Source organism: Amia ocellicauda, chromosome 3 (genome assembly GCF_036373705.1).
Source record: "Amia ocellicauda isolate fAmiCal2 chromosome 3, fAmiCal2.hap1, whole genome shotgun sequence".
In the NCBI taxonomy this organism is placed as follows: Eukaryota; Metazoa; Chordata; class Actinopteri; order Amiiformes; family Amiidae; genus Amia; species Amia ocellicauda.
In genome coordinates this window covers 29,981,207-30,003,706 of record NC_089852.1, presented here as the reverse complement: position 1 = coordinate 30,003,706, position 22,500 = coordinate 29,981,207, and the positions used below count along the sequence as shown (strand labels likewise).

The 22,500-nt window shown below is 40.4% G+C and overlaps 2 protein-coding genes across 2 annotated transcripts in view; one reads left to right on the top strand and one right to left on the bottom strand.

Moving 5' to 3' along the window:
• The first annotated feature begins 8,569 nt into the window (after positions 1 to 8,569).
• On the top strand, positions 8,570 to 16,005 carry pdx1 (pancreatic and duodenal homeobox 1). Its single transcript, XM_066698972.1, has 2 exons — positions 8,570 to 9,038; positions 15,036 to 16,005. The coding sequence occupies exons 1-2, from the start codon at positions 8,651 to 8,653 to the stop codon at positions 15,422 to 15,424; spliced, it is 777 nt and encodes a 258-aa protein (XP_066555069.1). The 5' UTR covers positions 8,570 to 8,650; the 3' UTR covers positions 15,425 to 16,005.
• Positions 16,006 to 21,742: 5,737 nt separating this feature from the next.
• The window catches only part of LOC136746463 (homeobox protein CDX-2), a 4,614-nt gene continuing 3,856 nt past the window's right edge, over positions 21,743 to 22,500 (bottom strand). Inside the window, exon 3 of the mRNA XM_066698971.1 lies at positions 21,743 to 22,500. This exon is cut by the window's right edge and continues 269 nt beyond it. The gene's annotated coding sequence lies outside the window, so the exon portion shown is untranslated.

Here is a 22,500-nt window from a genome sequence, read left to right as displayed (position 1 = left end):
CCAAATACACGGAAAACAGGGCGCTCCTATGGGCGCATTTCACTTAATGAGCAAAGCAGATACAGAGCAATAAAATACAAATAAAATACAAATATAGAAAATAAAATAGGAAAACAGAAAGAACTCCTCTGATGCGCCCTGTCCCGATCCACCTGGCTACCGATGGCATCTCAATGGGAAATCACCAGCACAGAAATAAAACAAATAGAGCACTGTGAAGAGATATATTTACACACACACACACACACACACACACACACACACACACACACACACACATATATATATATATATATATATATACACACACACATCGTGTATTTTATCTATTTTTTGATATCCAGACAGACACTACGGAAAATAATAATAGTAAATTATTCTTCACTTCCTAATAACCGTAACCGTTTAATAATAATGGTGATGTAATGTACATACTTGAATGCAATACAGCAGTCAGTGATCTCCAGTCACCAGGTATGTGTCCTGAAGGTGTCTGGAGGTGTTACACAGTTCAGGATGTGGGGCAAGCAGAGTACAGCTGTTGTACAGGTGTCTGTCTGTGTGTGTAACTATGTGTCTATGTATGTGTGTGTTGTCTGTGTGTGTATCTTTGTGTGTTTGTGTGTGTGTGAGAGTGTGTCTATGTATGTGTGTGTTGTGTGTGAGTTTGTCTGTGTGTGTGCGTGTGTGTATGTTGTGCCCTCTACCTGCAGTCGAGCACAGCAGTGGCCAGTGTAGTGCTGTACACACTGCCTTAATCTAACAGGGAGATATAGTGGGTTCCTGCAGTCTCTATTATTCAGTTACTCAGACATGATGTATTCATAATTATCAGCTAAAATGTCCATGTTTAATGACTACACTCTAAGAAGTACAGGTTCTAATAAGACGCTTTTAGGGTTCCCGCGGTTGATACTGTGGAGGAAGCCTTAAAGGTTCTTATTAGAACCTTTTATCAAACAAGCATCCTTAAAGAACCTTAAATGTAACTTAAATCAACCACAATCATGATGGAAAAGGGTTCTTAAATGATGTTTATGACTAACCTATTGGTTCCTAAACGAACCATTTAATGAAAATAAACTGACGAAGAACCCAAAGGTTGTAAATAGAACCGCTGAAGAACCTTCCAATTTTAGAGTGTATATAACTAGCTAGGTAACTATTTAAATGAACAAACAAATACATGAATAATTATTCACAAGCTAAATTAAGATAAACGTTTCTCCCTTGCACACACATGTAGCGTGTAACCTGCAGAATGCCAATATCTGTGTTGCCAATATATACAGCTTGTAGTCTTAAGTACCGTTAAGTGCCAGAATTAAGAGTATTAAATTAGATAATTCACTGCAGCTTGCGGGCATAATGAAGCTTCAAAGAGAGATAACTGACAAATAAGTGTATCACTGGCAAGCAATGTATGAATATAGTTATGTATAATAATAATAATAATAATAATAATAATAATAATAATAATAATAATAATAATAATAATTATTATTATTATTATTATTATTATTATTATTATTATTATATTTAAGCTGTGAGCTGGTACAGTTTAAATGTACTGGGAATCGAAGGAGCCAGTAACTTGCCCAGCATCCCATCTCCACCCAAACTGCAGTACCACTGGGACCGAAGGGGGCGCTATTGAGGGGCAGGAGATTCAGAGTACAACCTACAGGTCTGCGCCCCTTTGCGGTCCAACGTTGTTGCTCTGTTCGTGTTTATTGTTTAATTGTTCTTCTTCACTGAGCCCCAAACCGCCCTGTTCTGTCTGTCGCACAATACATACCTGCATCCGCCTCCCTTCCGGACGATGGATTCTAAAAAAAAAAAAAGGCAGAATAAATTAATAAATTAATAAATAAATACTTTTAAATTAAAACTTGTAATAATTGGTATTATTTGAAATGCACCCACTTTAGCTGTAACTTTATGTTTAAACCAGTGCAGTAAAAGGCGGTTAGAAATGTACGATAAGGCTGCATTTCCGTACATTAATTGTCTATCGTGTAAATTCCAGTTGTTATTTATTTAATTTGTCCAGTCATTAAAAAAGGTCATAACTGTTTATTGTGCACAGGCCCCAGGTACCCGAGAGTGGAGGACATTACTCGTACCAGCCGGTCTTGCTTGTCACTAGAAAGAGAACTGAATTTCTGTACCGAAACCACCGCGCTGAGACGGGCAGACAGACCGGATCGCTAAAGCACGACAGTAATAGTTTGCGGGTGGAAGAATTATTTACACCGACATATTTTCACCCAGTACACGCAGATCATAACAGATCGACCGTAGATACATGCACGGATGAGTAAGAGATGAAAGCCACAGACTCAGCCCAGTGAGCTCATCCCCGGGCAGGGGGCTTGTCCTGCTGCTACGAGAGCAGCTCTGTCTGCAGGGTCGCGTCTTGTCGCAGCCCCCGATATATTGCCGGAACTCGGTTTCTCCTCGGTTTCTTAAACTCAGCAAAGTGTTGTACTTACTTTTAACTATTAAAAGAGTCTGACTGCGATCTGTCACCAGGCATTTCCGCTGGCAGGACGGGTTCATTGACGCTCAGACACCACGACGGCGCCGTGCAGAGAGAAGCATGCGCCGCCACTGCCCTCCTGTGGTGTGACGCGGATTTGAGCTGCAGCCCGGACTGGCCTAGCATGGGAGTGAGGGATTACCACATGGTGTTATTGTGATAAATGTGAACAGAAACTCTTGCGAAAAAAGTTGTCGTGTGATTCTCTTCAATGCTAAGTTTGGCAGCATACCTGCGCGACATCTAAATCAAGACTGGAAGAGAGCTGTACAGAGCAGTTGCCCCTCTGGGTGCAGACAGGACAGCTCCTGCTCAGGTAACCCAAACTCGTGTGGCTCAGAAAACGGAATCAGAGAGAGCAAGAGAAGGAGGTGAGGGTTTGGGTGGGTAATTATCTTAATGGTGCCAATCAATAAAGATTTTACTGGTTTAGATATTCTGACGGCTCTGAACGGGCTGAGGATAAACTCCAGGGCTCAGGTAATCATCTGCTCCGCCCCTGTTCACACGTTGTGCAATCAGGGCTCAACACCTGCAGGACAAAGCACTGGGGAAACGCTCACTCTGTGCAAACACACTGGCTGCCACCCACAGGACGGGCTGGACTCTGGCTGGGGGTCTGCTGGAGCTGCAAGACTGAGCCGTCTTTCCTAGTGAGGACAGAAATGGACAACGTCTGAGAAAACCCATTCCCTCCTGTCGCTCAGAAGGAAAGTGGCAGATTTCCGAAACAGACAAATTACACCAGGACCAGCGATCCCAGACATGCAATTAATTTATAAAACAGAAAGTTTGCCTCTAATTTTATTGGAGGAAATATTCCACACAGGCGATATTTCTCTAGCTCACCTTAGAATGAAAATCCTACACATTTAGGGCATAGAAACTGTGTAGGAATCCAGAATGGGGAGTCCCTTTTATAGCCCTAACCCTAAATGAACAACAATAACAGGCAGACAAACAATCAGATTCATTCCTCAACTTCTTAACAGAATGTAAGCATAGTCTGGCCCTTGCAAGTCCCCTGGTGTCAGGGATGTAATGGCTGTCACACACATGCACCCCAGCAGGCGGCGCCGGATGCCCTCCGGGTCTGTGTTCTGCACCCTCTGAAACTATCAACAACCGCAAGATCACATCAGTTCTCCTCAAGGTTCATTAACCATAATCTGACGTCATACACATCCTGAAATACATCTCTGGTATCTTATCTGTTCTCCAGACTCTTATATAGAATTGCCTCCTTAATCGGTTCTGTACCCACTACCTTAAAAACAACAATCAGGCAAACAAATACATACATTAGAATATGCATGGTAATTGTGACGAGAAATGCGTCCCAGAACAATACACATGAACAGAATAGATCTGTGAATTATATTATTTTATATTATTTCACTGTACAGCCCTTGTTTGGTGAGGTGAGGGAAAGGTGAGGGGAAGTGCGTGGGAGAGGCGCAGTGCGCAGCAGGAGTGATCTGAGCCAGTGCCGAGCCAGGAGCTCCACTCCAGGTTACCTGCGCCGCTCCGTGTCCCCTGTGTGTGAAGTGCCTGAGTGCATGTTTCCAAACAGGCGATTAAACGCAGACTTCAGCTTTTCTCCGGCCACTCGGAAAGCTGTATTGTATCAATTAAAAAGCCATTAACATTCCTCGGGCGTTAGCTTGCCTCTTCGACATGTTTGCCAAGGCAGCTAGCTGTCGCCACTGGGCAAGCACGGTTTATCACTTTTCTGTATTTCTGACATATGTCAGTTTTTATCAGCAAGGGCTTTGTCAGTTTCATAAAGAGAAACCTCGCCACAATCGCTCTGGCAGTGTTGCAGTAATCCCTGCTCTCACAGCGCACACAGACTCGAGAGGTGGCCATTGCTGGGCTTTACAAGAAGAAGAAGAAGAAAACAATTCTACAGAATCAAAATGATCTTTTATGAGGCGTAGTTGTTATTAATATGAGTATTTATGATAATTATAATCACTAATTGGTTGGTAAAAAGCGAAGACAAAACAACTGAATCGCACCAAATGTATACTACTACTACTACTACTACTACTACTACCACCACCACTACTACTACTACTACTACTACTACTACTAATACTACCACTACTACTACTACTACTACTACTACTACTAATACTAATACAACTAATAATAATTAAATACCTGAGGACCCTTTACATAATATAGATTTGTTTGGGCAAGAAATAAAGAAAACTAAATAATCAGTAACCGTTTAAATAGGTGTCGTAAAATCTATAGAACAGACAGATAGACTATCGCAGACAACTTATCATCCTCTGCAGCTAAAAGCTGGGAAACAGCGGTAATTTACATCAATAAAGTCAGTAAAAGGTTCAATTAAGTCGTTCTGGGCTCCTGTGGGACGCAAACCACTCAGAACAGTGAAATGATATGCACTGTTATGTACCAGCCTGGCCTGCACATTTAGAAATAAATAATAATTGTATATATATATATATATATATATATATATATATATATATATATATATATATATATTATTTATAATAAATAAAAAAATACATACATACATCTAAAAGCGGTATACATGCGCCCCTAATCTTGCGTCAATTACACATTGAATGGAATATAAGTATAATATATTTGAAATGTGGATTGGGAAAGCTTTTCCCCCTGTTATTATTCATTATATATCTTTTAAATTGGTAAAAGCATTGCATCTAAATCAGTATAAAGATGTGGGCTAATACGTTTACCATTAGATCAATTTAAAAAAAACGATACATTGATATGAATGCAGCGATACACGTCTGTGCTTACCCACATATGCTTCAATATCAATTTAACAAAGACAGTCTGGGATAATGCGTTTATAATCTAGGTTTACGTTTTGTTAAATTGTGTGAGGTGTTTCTTTAACTCTTTCAGTGTATTATAAGGATATACGATACACACACACACATACACACACACACACACATATTTGATACCAAAACATCCTCCTCCAGCAGCTAAACCGAACGATAGCATAGTATGTGTTACAGGGGCGTTTCTAGAATTCAAGTTTTAGGGGGTCTTCTAAACGATATCCAGGATCGGGGGGAAGGGGGGGGGGTGTTATATATATATATATATATATATATATATATATATATATTATATGTGTACATATATATATATATATATATATATATATATATATATATACATACAAAGAGATTGAGATAAAACAAGACGCCTAAGCCCCACTAAGTGGTTTATTGCTGGCTAAAATTAGGCATCCCCTGATGCGCAAATGGGGGCAGTTCACTCTTCAGTGCGTCTCCTCCAGTTTACAGGACTTGCCTGCGGGAAGGGGCCTAATGGTAAAAATGCGCTTTTACAATCTGCTTTTGGGTGGACTACGCAGTTTCCTTTCTTCATAAAACCCTCAAATTGCTTTATCGCGCTCACGGTTCAGAGGCGCGCAATTCCGCTGCCATTCTGCAAACGCGGTTACTGTGAAGAGTTTCCTTAATTTTAAAACGACCATCAAATATAAATACCATTAAGCGGCATTAAATGGACTCGTATGAGTGTAATGAATTTACTTAAACTTTATGGCCGCCAAAACGGGTCTCATTAAGTTACTGTGGACGGTTAGAGAGTATTACCGTGTAAGCACCTGGAATAGGTATACAATTGAATTGGGCTGCTAATACCCATGTTTAGGACCAAATGGCTCATTGCGCCTGGGCAGCCTGGTTAGCTTACAAATTATTACTCATATTCGTGTATGGTATTTTTTGGAAAGAGTATATAATTTAAATTGATCGTTTATAGAAACCATGAAATTAAGTGTTGTATTTTGTTTTATCAATGTGTTTTTTCGTATTCATTCTTTCTTTTAATAAAATAAACAACAATTGTGCAGGCAGGACCTCCTGTACGATTTCGAGAACACCGCGAGTGATCTTAAGATCTTGAAATAAACAAAATGTTTTAAACACAGAGTTCCGAATCTCAACACGTTGTGTTTTATAGGACAATGATCGGTCCTTATAGATCATAATCTGAATACAACTTAGTAATGAACGCTAAGGGTTGGCTTCACAGTCCCATTAGTACCAGTCTTCCATACCAAGTTATTGTAGGTAGGGTATTTCAAGACTTATGCTAATGGTATATGAAACCATGTGTGAATGTCATTTTTAAAAAGTATTTTGAAAGTGTAGCTAAATGTGGTTAAAAGTTATTTTTTAGTTCGTATCAAGGACAGCAAGCCTAACTTTAACATCATACTCAACCCCAAATATACCGCAGGATGGATGTGTATCATATACGACTAATCTGTCGGAAAGCAAGCAGACTAACTTTCCTGCTCTACCGTCTCCGTGTGATTGATCTGCTATCCGACGGTTTAGTTGCTGGAGGAGTACATTTGTTAACAGAAATAAATACATCAATATTAACAACTGTGTGAGGTTTCAGCACTGCGGGTCTCCACAGAGACACTTTCCGTCAGTAATTGGCACTAATAAAGTGCTATAATTGGTTTACTGCGCCTTGTTTGTCTATCCATGAGAGGCGCAGTTAAATGGTGAGAAAGTAATTGCCTAATGGTTGGACACGGAGCCACTAGGAGTAGTGGTGGTGGTGGTGGGGGTGAGTCTGCAACCGCAACCGGGGTGGAGCTTTTTGGGATTTAGAAAGCAAGGCCCAAAGAGCAAGAAAGGAAAAAACAATTGAAAATGTTGCTTTATTATAAAATGATTCAACAAATTGTCAAACAGATTAACCATGAACGTGTATCTATTTTTCATTCAAATCTCTATGTTTTTAATTAGGATCAAATTTCTTTCTTTCTTTCTTTCTTTCTTTCTTTCTTTCTTTCTTTCTTTCTTTCTTTCTTTCTCTCTTGCTTTCCAAGCTCATGCCCTCCTGTAGCCCCTGTTCAGATCGATAACCTTGTCCAGGCAGACTGGCCTGTTGTGACACTGACACTGACAGTAAGAGGTTTGTGGGGGGGGGGGGGTTCTTGTCCGGATTTGTTTTGCTGTGTTTTGTTTCACCGTCACTACAGTAGAAACGCCAAATGGAGTTAAATGAAGCATTGTAATGGGTGCAAATTTTCAGAAATGTACAATTACGCCAGGAGAGCAGAGTAAACAGTTGTGCTTTGGATTGATCTTTGTCCCTCCCGCACAGTCACCCGTCTCCATGGCAGCCACCGCCACATCCACACCGGTTATCGCCAGAAGGTCAGCCGATTGGGGACGACCCCTCTGCGGTCCCTCTCCCCCCCTCTCTCGGGGTGATCGATGTAGTCGCTATCGGTCGCTATATTGATAACAGGCTGCGTGTTTTTCTTTATCAACAAAAGTAAATGGTTGAATTGTTGTCTGGAACGCAAACATTTGAAGACCACAATCACTCTGGGATTTTTCACTTTCTGAAACAGCCGCCTGCTGCACCCCACTGTGGCCGTATTACTATTACCGCCTAGGAAGTGTTCAGTGTTTGTGTGTGTGGGGGGGACACTGTGACTGATGTTCACACACCTGTCGAAACAGAGGACGCACAGACTAATCGACATAGAAACAAACACATGACACAAACCAACCCAAACCAAAACGAAATGAACTCACTTATTATAATAAGTGTTGTTGCTGATGTATCCCGCTGTTGTGCTGTTGCTGTTATGGGCGGACAGCCCCGTGAGAGCCGCTGTGGGCCGCTGTGGGTATCGACCGGGAGTTTAGGATTATGACCTGTGGATCTGGCCACCTGTGTCTGTCAGGATTAGGAGGCTTCAATACACAGGTGTATCTCCTCTGCCTTCGCCTGTAAACGTTTGTGTTTGCCAAAGGAATTGATTGGCACACGGACAAATCTTCCATTATTATCAAGCCAGGGAACAGAAAAAAATCCAACTGCAATGCTGTGAGTTTGCCACCTGATTTCATATAAACAGAGAAACCAATAGCCAGGTCGTGTGGGATCACATGGCAGCGAAGACACACCTATAGGGGCCTGTAACCGAGACCTGCACAAGTACAACCCAAGGACTGGACCCATATCACACACACAGCACCTCGCCAGCCTGGACACCGAGCTGTCCGCAGAGCTGCTGACCTCACAGCCATGAACAGAGAGGAGCATTACTATGCCTCTGCTCAGCTATACAAGGATCCGTGCGCCTACCAGAGAGCCCAGAGCCAGGACTACAGCCCCAGCCCTCCGCCCTGCCTCTACATGGGTCGGCAGCAGCAGAGCTCCTACCCCGCGCCCTGTTCTCTGGAGCAGAGCAGCCTGCCCGATATATCCCCGTATGAGGTGCCTCTCATGTCGGAGGACCCGGTGCTCCCTCACCTGCACCACCCGGCCCAGCCGACTGCGCCCCAGCAGGCCGGGGGCTATGGGGACCCCGTGGACCTGGCGCTACTGGACGAGCGCAGCCGGTTTCCGCTGCCCTTTCCCTGGATGAAATCCACCAAGTCCCATGCACACACCTGGAAAGGACAGTGGACAGGTAACGGCTGAGCCGGGAACCCCGGCCACCTGAATCCCCCCGCCGTCCCCGCCTGTTCTCCCACAGGTGTAACTCCGCTTTCTGCTGAATTACACCCTTTAACATCTATGTCGATTTACAGTCTGGTCCCATCAATGCACACCTGCTTTAATTTTACACTTTAATCTCCCACCTTACAATTTAATCATATGTTTGCTGTACATGACAAAAAACATTAAAATACAATAACAATTAACTACAAATTGTTTGTTAGGTTATTGTGGTGGCTGAAATAGCGATACTATTTCCTTTTTGAAACAAAAATACAAATACAGAATGTTTTAAAAAATAATCTGACATGTCAAACTCTCAGATAATAATAATAATAATAATAATAATAATAATAATAATAATAATAGTAATAACACTAATAATAATAATAATAATAATAATAATAATAATAATAATAATAATAATAATAATAATATTGTGTAATAAAAGTTCTAGTTGAGGTTTGGCTGAAGTGAAGCTTTTATAACTGACCTCATTTTAAAAACATGCGTATTTTATCATCTTAATTTTAGAAATCTAAATCTATTTCTCCCACATGGAAGTAAATCCTAAAAGGGGTCAATAGGCAGATGTTATTACATCTGGAGCAACATGCATTTAACCGGCACACAGACATTACCAACTGGGGGTCCGGACATGAGCGCCTTACACCTGGAAACAGAATTGACCGAACACATCGATTTGATCTGAGCCTGACCATAACAAACGGCCACCACACAGCCCGGGCTGGACTGAATGGGCCGAAATGAAATACATTGAAAAAGCGTTTTATTTTAAAATAGGAAAGGAAAAGAAAGGGGAAGGAAAAAAAAAGAAAAATCGCGTCCGATTCTGGTTGTGTTGAAACTTTTCATGCTGGGAACAAAAAATAAATAGGATTCAAGTTTAAAAAATAGTGAGTCAAAACTGACAGTGAAACTATGGCCCAGGGTGGCCTAACTTTATTACTAATACATTAATACCAATTAATTATTTACTACTGTTTTAATTATATTTACAAAATAGCGTTGTATTGCCTCATAAATGCGTATCTTTAAATCTATTCATAATAAGGAAAACCTGCAAGAGACTGTATTCATGATTTACATTTGATGTATACATTATATTAGTCTGAATGCATTTACGTATATGGAACATGTTATATATAAAACTGTTAAGTTTTTTTAATTTGAATTATGTATTGCCGTTACTGTATTGTTTTTTGTCTGTAGTCATACTGCAATAATTGTATATTATTTTGTGGAAAACATAAATAGAAATTTGTCACATACCCAAACCGCTTCAAATGATTAGTTTTGTTACATAATAAATATAATTCTATTATTATTATTATTATTATTATTATTATTATTATTATTATTATTATTAATAATAATAATAATAATAATAATAATAATAATAATAATAATAATAATATTGTTATTATCTTAAGAAGAAGAAGAAGAAGAAGAAGAAAATAAGAAAATGATACAGAATCAAAATGTAGCATATTTGAGGCGTAATTATGATTAATATGATTATTCACAATAATTATAATCACTGATTGATTGATTTACCCTACATCAATTTAGACTGAAAGGTCGAAAAAAAACTGAATTGCCCCAAATGTATATTATTATTATTATTATTATTATTATTATTATTATTATAAAAGCCAGTGAAATGCCAGTATGTCTGGGTTTCGATAGCAGTACTGAGTTGTGGACACAGATCTGTTGTCTATTGTTCTTTTGCACCCTTATCGTGCTCTGCTGTGCACTTTCACTCACACCTCTACAGCAAACACTGCGTCGCGCCTCGGCCACAATCACTGCAGCTCGGGGCTCTAATTAAGTCTAATTAATGCTCTCCAACAAAGACCAGACCCAACGGAACCTCTCTGTCCGTCCCCGTCCAGGCCCGTGGTCTGCAGCGCTGCCCTGGTCCGGCCCTGGTCTCTCTGTCCCGGGACAGTCCCTGTCTGGGCCCTAGTTTTACAGGCCCTGGTAAAAGGCCGGTCCTCAGGCTGCAGAGGGAAACGTGTGTGATCGGCGCTGTTTGAGCCCAATTTGAGCCATTGTTAATAGGCATGGGAGTTAAGTCATATGTGTCCTGCAGACCCTTAGTCAAAATTTTAATTCATTTCCTCAGCTTTTGATGGATAGTATGTGACATCCTGAATATGTATGTATGTATGTGTGTATGTATTTATGTATGTATATATGCATGGGTATATTTAACAAACGTATACGTTCATATTACATAGAGGGATTCCAATCTCGTTTTAATACATAGTGATTACATATTATCAGTAGTAGTAGTAGTAGTAGTAGTAGTAGTTGTAGTAGTAGTAGTAGTAGTAATAATAATAAAGATTATTTTTATTTCAATATATTCCTAGAAATGGACACTAGCAATACATAATTAATAGCCCCATATTTATACCCTGTAATAATACCCTGTGCAGGTGTTGTCCTGTAGAGAGGGTCAAATGTAACGTTTCTTTCAATTTCTGTTTAATTTTTCGTGAATTTATTTATAATTTGAATGACATATTGAGTTGCAATAAACAACACTGAAGTTGGCTGAACGAGGAATTCGTTTATTATATAATCATATTTGCTATGAAGATGACTATAATAATAATAATAATAATAATAATAATAATAATAATAATAATAATAATATCTGACAATGTTGGAGGTCTGAAAGAGATTCTGGTGAATTACTCAGTGAAACTGTAACAAATGTGATAACACAGGTTTGTAAAAAAAAACAAGCAGAAATATAGCAACATGTTAACCTAACTAATTTTTAACGGTGTGGGAGTGTGGAGTTTATTCGTTAATTCACTTAATGTCAGACTGGAAAACAGCGAGATCTGGAGCTAAACAGCGCAGACCAGGGCATTCTGGTGTAACTTTACGGAGGTCACCATTGCTTTGCGTGTAGTCACGGGTCTGGGACAGAGAAGACAATCCTGAATATAATAGTGTTTGAGTTTATATATACGTGTGTTTATATGCACCTGAAATCAGGTCTCTGAAACCAGACCACTCTCAAGAAGCTCTAATAAAGCCCTTTGCAAGAGTTCTTCGTGCTGTATCAGTTATCAGTTATTTTCCACCTGGTTTTCAGGTAGGCCTACGGGGTAATGGAGGTTCTCGCTTGCGAAACAACGTGTTTAATAATAACAATAAAGTAAACATATTTAGAAATGTCTTTAAATATAGCAGATTTATCGGTAGAACTAACTGTGACTACATTGTGTTTTGTGTGTAATTATTAAAAAAATATCGAAATACTAAAGATAATAATAATAATAATAATAATAATAATAATAATAATAATAATAATAATAAATCGTATATGTTTCATAGATCTCTATTCCAAATAATTACATATGTTTACATAAAAACGCACTATACTGTCCGTTTAATTACATTGAAAACACGAAAGATTAATACATTCTCCTGACTTGGCGCTTCTGGTAGACACAACATCGTCAGATATGTGAATAATAGACAGAATATTGTGGAAATGATTTTATTTCAATGTAATTATTGGTGGATGGGTGAGGTGTGCTGTTTCTGAAACCGGGGTGCCTTAAATAGATCAAATGTTTCGAGGCTTGGAGGTGAATCGACTTCTGGCTAATTGATTAGTCAGAAAAAAGAAAGACACACTGGGATATGATCTAACCGGGAAGGTTTTTATTGATTAATTAATTTATATATAGGCCTGTATCATATTTCGCAGCGTTTGATTTTGGAAAATGCAAAGTCAATTATGCAAAGCATCAGTTTTATTTCAATCAAAACAACTGAGAAATGCGTAAAAAAATGACTCTCGCTAAACACACGAAACACACAAACCTGACGAACAAACAAACATACAAACGAATAAACGAATGAATACACCAACAATTCTGCCGGACATGAGGGCCTTTTGTGTCAATGTGACGAGAAACATCCCAAACTAGATTTACTAAGAGCAAAAGTAAATCGTACAGATTACAATGAAGGGTCCTTGTGTGCGGCTGACTGAATGCTCTGATGTCTGGCCACTATACACCATTTATATATAGCTGCAGTGGTTCTCAACCCTGCTCCCTGTTCTCAAACCGAGCTCTCAATTACTTAATTTAACCCTTAATTGAACTAATCATTTCCTTACATTTTACTTTTAAAATTGTGTAACGGATACAAAGTTGGTTCCTTAATAAGATATTAAATTCCTTATGCAATTTTATACTTAACTTTAAACCCCTACTGATTTAGGAATTTATTAGTTAAATTAAGGTTCAATTAAGTAATTGAGAGCTCGGTTGGACACAAACCAGCAGGGTAAGAGGTCCTCCAGGAGCAGGGCTGAGAAACATTGCTATACATGCAAGTGCGTTGAAGACCCAGAGCACTACTTTCAACACATCTACTGTTTCCTTCACACTTTAATTTGCTGAATTATATCGGAGCAAATAGCTATATTGGACATTATGTCAGTCGTTTATTGGCTTATCTCAGCTATTTATGTAACAATATCCCCTTTAAATAGTTAAAAGGTGAATGCCAAATATACAGTTCCATATGGTTTATTTGATATTGTGTGCGTTTTTCCTTTTTGTTTTAACACGCGTAACTGGTATTGAATTAACTTTTAATTATTATTTTTTGTATTCGTGGCTTATCTGCCATATGTGGTCTGTGTAGCAGATGTGTGAAATACTCTTCTACATCCAAAACAGAAATTGTCTACAGGACACATTAATTGGGCCTAGATGTGATGGTTGAAAAAGTGTAACGATCTATACTGAGGCTGAAAACATGGTTTAATGCTGTTCTGTTTTAACCCCGCCGTTTAAATTCCTTTGTCTCGGTTACAATTACGCATTAAATCTTAACAACCCGCAGCAGCCGTGCGCAATTGGAGTGAAAGGGTTAATTAGCAAATGACAACAATATTTAACGGCGGTTTTATATTCCAGGTTCTTTGACTTTTAGTCAATCCTGTTCTCACAGTGCCTGTTAAATGTGAGATGTTTTCCGTTTGCAGAGAGAGCGCCCCAGTTTCAATTCACATTGTATAACCGGGACGACTGGAATTGCGCCACGTCTTTTCATCGTGAACTAAATCTAAGATATACAACACAAATCCGGGGTTATTATACCATTGCCTATGTTTTAATGTTTTGTTTTGTTTTATTTTGAGAACAAATCAAGTCTGCACTTTTGGATACATTAAAGGTGTTACCGATGACCGCGAGTATGGGAAGAGCTGGTTCTGGGGAGCCGCTCTGGGGTCCCAAGACTACATTACGCACATTATTTGTTAATTGGTTCCACGCGTGGACCGCTCTTTTGGTACAATCAGGACACAATGTAGACCCCTGCTAACGAAGACAATCATTTTGAACATGTTAAGGTATAACCTGCCTATGAAACCCGAAGCACTGTGACTCTTACAAGACTTCTATCCAGTTATTATTTATTCAGGGAGACTTACATGATACAAGGGCAATATAAAAGTGCAATAATACAGTACAAAATTACTAATCAACCGTAACACAAGTAATTTTTTTACAAAATTACAGAAGTACATATGGTAAAATATGCAGTTTATTAAAAAAAAAAGTCATAATACAAACACAATAATGCGCTGAAGTCATAGGTATGAGCTGAAGGAAAGGGGCATAGGGGGAATCATGAATAAACCGCAGGGATAGCAATGTGTGAGTAAGAAGTATAATTAAACCGTTATATGAAGTGCAGGACATTTCATGAGAATAAGCTGCTAAATTACAACTACAGTCTGAACAGATGTGTCTTGAGTAATATGTGGTCCGGGACTCTGCATTAAAGAAAGCAACGAGTCCCTTGAATAGCGTACTCCATTCAACATCCTGGAGAACTGAGGGCTGTTTAAGGCACCGTCATGTCTTCAAGTCTCTGCCGGGTCTCTGTGTCGCAGGTGGGGCCTACATGGTGGAGCCTGAGGAGAACAAGCGGACACGCACGGCCTACACCCGTGCCCAGCTGCTGGAGCTGGAGAAGGAGTTCCTGTTCAACAAGTACATCTCCCGGCCGCGCAGGGTGGAGCTGGCCGTGATGCTCAACCTCACCGAGAGACACATCAAGATCTGGTTCCAGAACCGGAGGATGAAGTGGAAGAAAGAGGAGGACAAGAAGAGGGTGAGGCATGGCGACCCCGAGCAGGACTCCTCCATCTCCTCGGGGGACCTGAAGGAGGATGCGTGCGCCGTGTCCTCCGCCCCGCAGCCCCGGGAGGCCGTGCGCCCCGCCGTGTCCTCCTCCCCGCAGCACAGCCTGGGCCCCGGCCCCGCCAGGGAGCCCGCGTAGAGAGCGCAGGCCGGGGCGGACGCAGTTTCTGCCCCCCGATCACGCACTCTCTGCGACAGACACGGGAGATAAATAATGCCAGGCCAACGTGCACAGCAATGACAGTCGCCTATTGTGCCTTTCAAATGGTAGTACGTGTTTATTTTGTAATAATTATTTTGTATTGTAATTATTCTTGTAATTTACAGTATTGACCCAGCTCACTCTCTTGGCTCGAGTCGATGAGGGGGCACAGGGATCATGCAGTTTATTTCTCTTCATGCCCGTCAGAGTGAGCTGCCAGCACAAAGCAGCTCCAGCAGAAAGCACACCCCTCCACAGCACTGCCCACGACACTGAAGGAACCCCCGGTGACAGCGTGGGTGCGATGGAGAGCTGTTGACTTAAAACACCAAAATAATTGAAAACAACACAATGGCTGTCCATCCAGTAACGAGACTTTTGTGTGTGTGTGTGTGTGTGTGTGTGTGTATGTGTTTAAATACCACAAGAATGTATTTTCTTCACAGTGTTCACAAAACATATTTTAATTGTATAGTTTATGATGATGATGATGATGATGATGATAATATTTATTATTATTATTATTATTATTATTATTATTATTATTATTAGTAGTAGTAGTAGTAGTAGTAGTATAACGAAACAAGCAAGTGTAACCTTTCTTATAGGTTGTCACCTTCATATTCTTAAATATAATAATAATAATAATAATAATAATAATAATAATAATAATAATAATAATATAATGTATCGTTTTAGTATCACAATGTTCGTGATAAAGACTTTCTCTGATCAGCCAAAGTGTGGATTTTGTTCCGAGTGGGACAGACAGCGCAGTAACTCACTGGACCTATGCCTACCTTAAATGAATGAGAGAATAATTGTGCACTATGTTTTCATATATTAAAATATTATATTCCTTGAAAAATAATACATATATGTAAAAAAAGATGTGTTACGTCGTCCATAAAATTGCAGTACTAAGTTATACTAATAAAAATGCGAAATGTTCTTATTTCTGTGACTGTTTTTTTATATACTAAATATACGGTTTATATTTTATGTATTAAATGTACTGTTTATTTATTTACTTATCTGTTTGTTTGTTTTTTTAATCTTACTTTTGAATTTTGAATCTCGCTTCGCATTTCTCCAAAGAAAAGTTGTTGGCTAACCAACACTATGTCAAGACCCGTCTTTCAAATTATTTATGTTAATAATAAGAAGTACGACTAGCCTACTACTAGGCTACTTCTTCTTCTTCTACTACTACTACTACTACTACTACTACTACCACTACCTCGTATAATAATAGCATGCTTTTTGAAACGCATTTCGTGCAGCACAACACACGTTCGCTGTTGGGGAGCGGGCGCCCAGACTCTGCGCACAGACAGAGTAGTACCGCTACTGCTACTCACACTCAGGAATGAACCTGCACACACGGAGGAATAGTGATACAGGTCTGCGTAGTTCGGGAGAGACGGGACTGATGAGGTATTTTGTCTCTATTTCTGGGTGTGCTTGAGGTATTGACTGCAGAATGGTGTTGCATTGTGTGTGTTTGATATTAAATCCACACCGTAAATGGCATCCCTTTGTCACGCGTAATTTCTGACCAATTTCAGTAAAGAATGACGGACAGGTTCACATCTGTTCTGTTCTTCGCTTTGATGGACATACGTAGACAGATCGGATGAAACAATGCTCTCCCACTCGCAACGGCACATGAATTCGTGTGCGGATCCAGGTAGGTTGAGGTTCAATAAACACCACTGTGAGACACTGGTCAGACCCCGACTTGATATATCTGTGCTTCCCGGGCCTTTATAACCCTGTCTCTCTTTTTGTGCGATATCTGCACTGCTGCCCGGCTCTCTCCTCTGCGCAAACAGACACATCCTCATGGATTGGGCCAACACTTCCCAAAAACCTGCGCTTCTGCAACCGTATATGAATGCATTTATAGCAAATGTCTACTTGTTGCTATTTGCTGGATAATATTTGTAATTGATGTTTGGTCGTGCAGGTGGAAATAATGCTTCACAAATCAGAAGAAGAGAGGCAGGTACTGTTTTTGTCTAATAATATATCTTTTGAGTATAGCACCTTCACGTTGGCCCCGTTCCAGTGGAAGAGAAAGTGTATAAATGTTTGTGCAAGGCTCTGAACATGGATGTGAATTTTGTGATGTGAATCTCACTGTTATTCAGATGTGTGTCGTATGACACTTCTACCACTAATGCCTGTCCTCATACGACACGTTCCCTTATTTAGTTGGTTGGTGTATAGGCCTAAATCAGCTGCTTCATTATTACAAGTGTATGATCAGTTCAATGGTAGAAGGAATAGTCGTGTCATTATTAAGACCGCCTTCAAAACAAACGTGGTTAAGGGTGCTGCTGCGATTCTGCTGGTTTCAATTATTCTGGGTGTCCCTTAGGACGCACAGTGATGCCCGGATGCGGAGAGTTTTCTCGTCAGGCTGTCGATCAATGGCAGAATGCGCTCTCACTCTCAGGCGGGACAGGCTGGATATAGATCGCCATTCAGAGTATATGTTAGGACGGTACAGTACAATACATTATAATTTGCAGAAGTTATTATTACAATTTGACATATTACAGAATCTGGACTGGGATCTGCTCGCCTGTGTGTAACACCGTAACCCGGCCCCAGAGGTCCTGTCCTGGGAGGGGGAGTCTTGAGTGAGTCCTGTACTGAACAGGGGATTTGTTTTATACGCTAGCGCCTCCTTGTGGAGCCGTGTTACACTGCATCATACTGCCACACACTTTGCTCCCTAAAGGCAGCGTGAACTTTGCTTCGCACAGGCAGCACCAGCCAGGGTTTTATTATCTTGTGCTGCCACCCACACACCCCTGTCGCGGAGTGCAGGAAATGAGTCCCCCGTTTGAACAGCAATGCAGTCCTCTACACCAAATGTAGAAGTAGTTACTGTCTATACCATCTTTTGTTTAATTTCAATATCACTGCCGTTTCTCCAGGAGTTTTGTCAGTGCCTCCACAGACAGTGCTGCTTCAGACCTGCGTGTCGGCACAGCCTGGCCTTCATGTGTTTACCAAGCTGCCTCTACACACCCCAGGTGAGAAATAAGCTCAGGTGCATTTGAGTTTAACTGAAAAGGTCTTCAGCAGTAGGTATATGTTACTGTAGCATATGAAAGGGAAGTGATTAAACCACCCAGTGCTGGTTGTGCTTATGTGCTCTTGTGCAGACTTTATCTTCCCCTCCCTCCTATTCCCCACGCTCTGAGAGATCAGTCCTGGTCTTTGCACCGTTGGACTCTGGACAGACACCCTGTGATCAGGCCAGGTGTGTCCCTGACTGTGTTCCTTAAAGAGCAAACATCCCCACAGAAACAGAGCTTCTCCCTGGCCATCCCTGCGGGGGAGGAGGGGCAGAGCAGCAGGCAGGCGTCAGTCTGTAGTGTGGCAGCCCTGCCAAGAAGGGAGGAGCAGGGAGAAGTAATACGAGGCGTTTGTTGTACATTAACACAGAGCCTTCTGCGTGCCATTGTGCACGGATCCAGCCATTGCACACTCAAGGGCTGTGGAACCCAGAAGGATGATTTAAAAACTGTAATAATAATACTATGCAATTCCTTGATTTCACGTGACTTATCGTGACCTATCCAGGACTAGTCACCCTGAGAAACCCTGTAGAATTGGGGGTCTCTGTAACAGGATTGCTGCTTCTCAGGAATGTCTCCATCTGCCATAAACAGCTGGTACTTTTCCTTGCACTGCCAAAGTCCTGAATTTGAACTGAACCTGTTGTTTTGCATATCTCTCCTTCTCTGTGGTCTCAACCGATAAGACGTATGCCGATGGATGTGTACACACACTCACCTACACAAGCCCATCTTGCTCTGGTTTCCAATATAATCTATACAAATATGACACTCAAATCTACAATATTTGCAAGCTCCCAGTAAGGAAAGGAAATAAACAAAAAACAAATACAGGCGTCCTGTTGATGTTTTCTACTAAATCACAAGGAAGGCATTCTACACCATGATTATGCATTTAATTGTTTTATTGGCTTTTACATTTTGATCAGCCAGGCTTTTGAAATGCAAAGTGTAGTTTTTATATAGCCTATATATTTTTTTTCACTTAAAATAACAGCTACCTGTGGCTTCGACATGAAGAAAAAAACAGATCCCGTCTTTTCATCACGCACATTTCATCACCAGCGTCAGTTCATCACCATTTTGCATATTCATCAGCAATATCCATATTCAGTTACAAATTATACACGTTTTGTCTCTTTTGATATATATCGAATATTCCTTAATGTCCTATAATTCCAAAACAGACTTTTGTAGTTGCAGTTGTAGTCGGTTTTTCAAAGTACATATTCAATTTAGTACATTTAAAACAAGGGCAGTGATGTTCAGACTGTACAATGCACTAGTTAGAGCTCGTCTGGATACTGTGGACAGTTCTGGGCTCCACACTTCAAGAAAGATATCGCTGCTCTAGAGGCAGTTCAGAGGAGAGCAACCAGACTTATTCCAGGTCTGAAGGGAACGTCCTACTGAGAGACTGAGGAACTGAACCTTTTCACCCTGGAACAGAGGAGACTACGTGGAGACTTGATTCAAGTCTTCAAAATCATGAAAGGCATCGACCACATCAAACCAGAGGAGCTTTTCCAGATCAGCAGGGACACACGCACCCGGGGACACAGATGGAAATTGGGCTTCAAGGCATTCAAGATGGAAAACAGGAGACACTTCTTCACACAGAGAGTCGTCACAATCTGGAACAAACCCCCCAGCGATGTGGTAGATGCTGAAAGTTTGGGAACATTTAAAAATAGACTGGATAGGATCCTTGGATCACTTAGTTATTAATAACATTTAAAAATAGACTGGATAGGATCCTTGGATCACTTAGTTATTAATAACATTTAAAAATAGACTGGATAGGATCCTTGGATCACTTAGTTATTAATGGACACCAAACGAGCACGATGGGGCGAATGGCCTCCTCTCGTTTATAAACTTTCTTCTGTTCTGTGTTCTTAAATACGGAGGGTAATTTGTGCAAACATAAATAAATAAATACATACATAGGACTACATAGATGAATACATTAAAAAAACCTGAAATAAATACATGCATTTCGATTTATTTCATTTTGTTAGTAATCTAATATTTATTTCGTTTTGTTAATTTGTTTTTTATTTTGGCATAACGATGCACATCTCAGCAAGTTTCTAACTTTCCTTTGGAAATCAATCTTGATCACGTTGTAAACCCAGGTATCTGGATCAATGCCTTGATCAGTCACTGTTTGATGATGTGCTAATTATTTTGTATTAGTGTAAAGCACTGTGGTGTTTAAAAGCGCGTCTTCTGCATTGATACGAAGATGTAAGACAGAGCCATTTCAAAGCGCTTTCGTTTTATGATATAATTTTATAACAATCTTTTGTATTGTGCAGGGTTGCTGGTGTGGCGTTTAGACTGCCCAGGGGCACACAGGTTAATGCCACACAAACAGCCTGTTGGAAGCGCGTTTTCTGCATTGATGTATGCTGCTGTAATAGACAGGCGGATCCACTTCAAAGCGCTTGACGTTGTATAAAGTAAAAAGTAAAAATAAATGCAACATGTATAACAAGAAAACGTACATTGAGTGACCACAAACTACAAATATTGAGCTGGTGTACTGCACATTATGTATTCATGCTGGTTCATAAGTATTCCTCCCAATATGTATTACTGGAATATCAGGTCATGCAAACAGCTTCCCTCACACTGACTGCAGACAGTCTGCGCGACTTGAACGCACCTGTGCAGACAAGCCGACTGAGTGATGCATTCTTTCATAAAAAAGGGAGAAATTAAAGTGTTGGAAAACATTAGAATTAAGGCTGGGTGAAATGAAATAGTTGAAAAGCAGACTACAACTGCCCTCACTGTAGTATTTGATAAAATTATTTTTTGGAAACGTAGGTCATTAAAGAATATTCGATCTCAATCAAAAGAGACAATGTGCGTGTGTAGTCTGTAACTCAAAATGTAAAGTGCTGATGAATATCCAAACTGGTGATGAAATGTACCCTGTGATGAAATGTGCCTGATGAAAAGACGTAGACCCGAAAAAAAACAAATAGTTTTATCTGATGAGCCCGTGTAATAAAATCACTGTGACACCCAGGTCATACATTGTGATGTGTAATTGTGTGCAATCTGAGCTGGTTTACTGTATTACGAGAGACACAGTGTCACTCTACTGAAATAAGACGAGAGCATTGAGATCGACTGCACATTACTGGGATTCTCTGCAAGTCTAAGCCACACCTGCTTTATTCTTCGTTATACAAAAAAAAAAAAAAAATGATAGCATCCTTTTTAACATATGAAAATAATTTATCCTGTCTATTTACAATTTAAATACTCATTCTGTTCTTGTGCAGCCGCTCTGGGAGAGGCACTTGTACATATAGTCAGTTTGAAAGACAAAATCAGCACTTTACAAAATCTACATCTACGGTGAACACATACAGGGAGTACAGTGCAGAGTACCCTGAGATATGACGGAAGTCTAAAGGAAGAGTTTACATTTACAAAAGTACCCTTCCTCTCACTCTAATAGTCAATCAATCAATCAAAAAAAAAATTGGGTACAGCACCCCTCACAGTCAGTCACCACACAGCGCTCGCTGTCCCATTTTTAAAAGCAACAGGAATAATTACAGTCCAGTCACTGTGGCCATAATAAGAGCCGATGTCACCATCAGGCACAGAGGATAGAGAAACACGAACTCTCCCCTGGACAGAAACACATCTCTGTGGCTGCAGGGACGGTGTGCTCCCGCTCCAAGCAGTGGGTACATGGAGAGAGGAGTGAGCTGAGAGGGGTTAACAGAAACAACATGGAATCTGGAATCCTCTCAGAGTGTCTGCGGTGGTCTTCCAGGCGGGCGCCATGATCCATCCTCTGATCTGATCTTGTGACGAGTTTGCATTAAAGGTGTGCTAGATGAGAGGTAACTGGTTTGATTTCACAGCCGGCAGGATGGGCTGTTTGTGCTC

Excerpts from the sequence above, each read along its gene's own strand:
- pdx1 (XM_066698972.1), top strand. The coding sequence starts at position 8,651 with ATGAACAGAGAGGAGCATTACTATGCCTCTGCTCAGCTATACAAGGAT. Across the intron at positions 9,039-15,035 it reads CTGGAAAGGACAGTGGACAG|GTGGGGCCTACATGGTGGAG; the intron begins GTAACGGCTGAG and ends TCTGTGTCGCAG.